The sequence below is a fragment of the Egretta garzetta genome, unplaced genomic scaffold (assembly GCF_000687185.1).
Source record: "Egretta garzetta isolate BGI_Z169 unplaced genomic scaffold, ASM68718v1 scaffold27, whole genome shotgun sequence".
In the NCBI taxonomy this organism is placed as follows: domain Eukaryota; kingdom Metazoa; phylum Chordata; class Aves; order Pelecaniformes; family Ardeidae; genus Egretta; species Egretta garzetta.
In genome coordinates, this window is record NW_009260400.1 from 1,307,222 (window position 1) to 1,309,029 (window position 1,808).

At 62.4% G+C, this 1,808-nt stretch overlaps 1 protein-coding gene across 1 annotated transcript in view; it reads left to right on the plus strand.

Moving 5' to 3' along the window:
• Positions 1-1,342, plus strand: part of BCAR1 (BCAR1 scaffold protein, Cas family member) — an 11,005-nt gene extending 9,663 nt beyond the window's left edge. The window contains 3 exon segments of the mRNA XM_035898795.1: positions 23-149; positions 372-461; positions 827-1,342. Of these exon segments, the coding sequence (XP_035754688.1) occupies positions 23-149; positions 372-461; positions 827-1,342 (733 nt within the window).
• The last annotated feature ends 466 nt before the right edge of the window (positions 1,343-1,808 follow it).

Sequence of the window (1,808 nt, forward strand, 5' to 3'; positions counted from 1 at the left end):
GCCCCCCCCCCCCCCCCGCAAGGCCCGCCCCCATCCAGTCACGGCCCCTGCCCTCCCCGCCCAAGCTGCTGGCCCAGGAGTCACCCGACGGGCCCTATGAGAACAGTGAGAGCGGCTGGATGGAGGATTATGACTACGTCCATCTCCAGGTGGGCATGGGCAGGGGGGCTGCCCTCTGCAGGTGGGCTTTGTGCCAGTGACTCCCTGGGGGGCAGCTCTGACTGCGGTGGTGCTTCTGCCACCCACATGTTGATTTTTACCCTCTGGCTTGAGGACTGTGGGGACCAGGGGTGTCCCAGAACAGGCAGGGGCTCAGTCCCAGCAAGGCTGGTGTTGCTGACACCCATGTTGTGCCCCTTCCTTCCCTGCAGGGCAAGGAAGAGTTTGAGAAGACCCAGAAGGAGCTGCTGGAGAAAGGCAACATCATCCGGCAGAGCAAGGACCAGCTGGAGCACCAGCAGGTAATAGAGCTGGGGTGGGCAAGTGCCACTGGGCACAGCTCTTGGGGTGGGCTTGGGGTCCTGTTCCCCTTGTACCCCCTGCTGCTGTCCTGGACCACAGCCTCCTCTTGTGTGGCTGCCCTTGTGGTGGGTTCTGGCTTGTCTCCCATGCCCAGGCCATGCCAGCAGAGAGGCATTGGCACGTTGCTCCTGGAGAGGAGTCTGGCACAGCTGTCCTGGGGCTGGCACTGTCCCTTGCCATTTTCCTGGGGGGCACAGCTGTCACCCAGGGATGGTGGCCATGGCCACCCATGCTGGTGGCTCCAGGGAGGGGAGCGGGCACTGGCCTGATGGCCGTCCTTGCCTCCCCCCCATCCCTTCCACAGCTGAAGCAGTTCGAGCGGCTGGAGCAGGAGGTGACGCGGCCCATTGACAATGACCTGTCCAACTGGAGCCCCCCACAGCACTATGGTCTGGCAAGGGGTGGCGGGGCCCTGTGTGCTGCTGACCGCCAGCTCCTCCTCTTCTACCTGGAGCAGTGTGAGGCCAACCTCACTACCCTCACCAACGCAGTCGACGCCTTCTTCACCGCTGTCAGCACCAACCAACCCCCCAAGATCTTTGTGGCCCACAGCAAGTTCGTCATCCTCAGTGCCCACAAGCTCGTCTTCATTGGGGACACGCTGTCCCGCCAGGCCAAGGCCCAGGACATCCAGCACAAGGTGATGCACTACAGCAACCTCCTCTGCGAGATGCTCAAAGAGATCGTAGTGACCACCAAGGCAGCCGCCCTCCACTACCCTTCTCCTGCCGCCTCCAAGGACATGGTGGAGCGTGTCAAAGACCTCACCAACAGCACGCAGCAGTTCAGGATGGTGCTGGGCCAGCTGGCGGCCATGTGATGGTCCTGGGCTGCTCTCTCCTTCCCACGCTCCCCACCCTGTCCCCAGACATGCATCCCCCTCCACGAGAGCCCTCTCTGCCTGGTGTAAGCGGACATGTACATAGACTCCCATGCTCACTGGGGGCCTGGGGCTCTTCTGGTAGAGGGGTGAGGGGCTGTGGCCATCATCTGCCTTCCTCTTCTTCCTCCCTCTGGCCAGAGGCCGGGACTGGTTTTGGAGCTGTGCCCGTGATGAAGCAAAGCCGGGAGGTGGATTCATGCCTGCTCCCTCCCCACTGTCCTCACTCCATACAAAACCGGCGGGTGTTCCTGGTGGGGAGGCAGGATTCCTGTTGAATCGAGATGGGGCTGCACTTGGCAATTTGGGGTGATACTGTGGCTGCCCCTGTTTTGGGGGGTTTTCCTGACCAGTATCCAGTGGATTTTAATGGTGTGGAAGGAGCTCCCGGGGGGGGCGGGGGGGG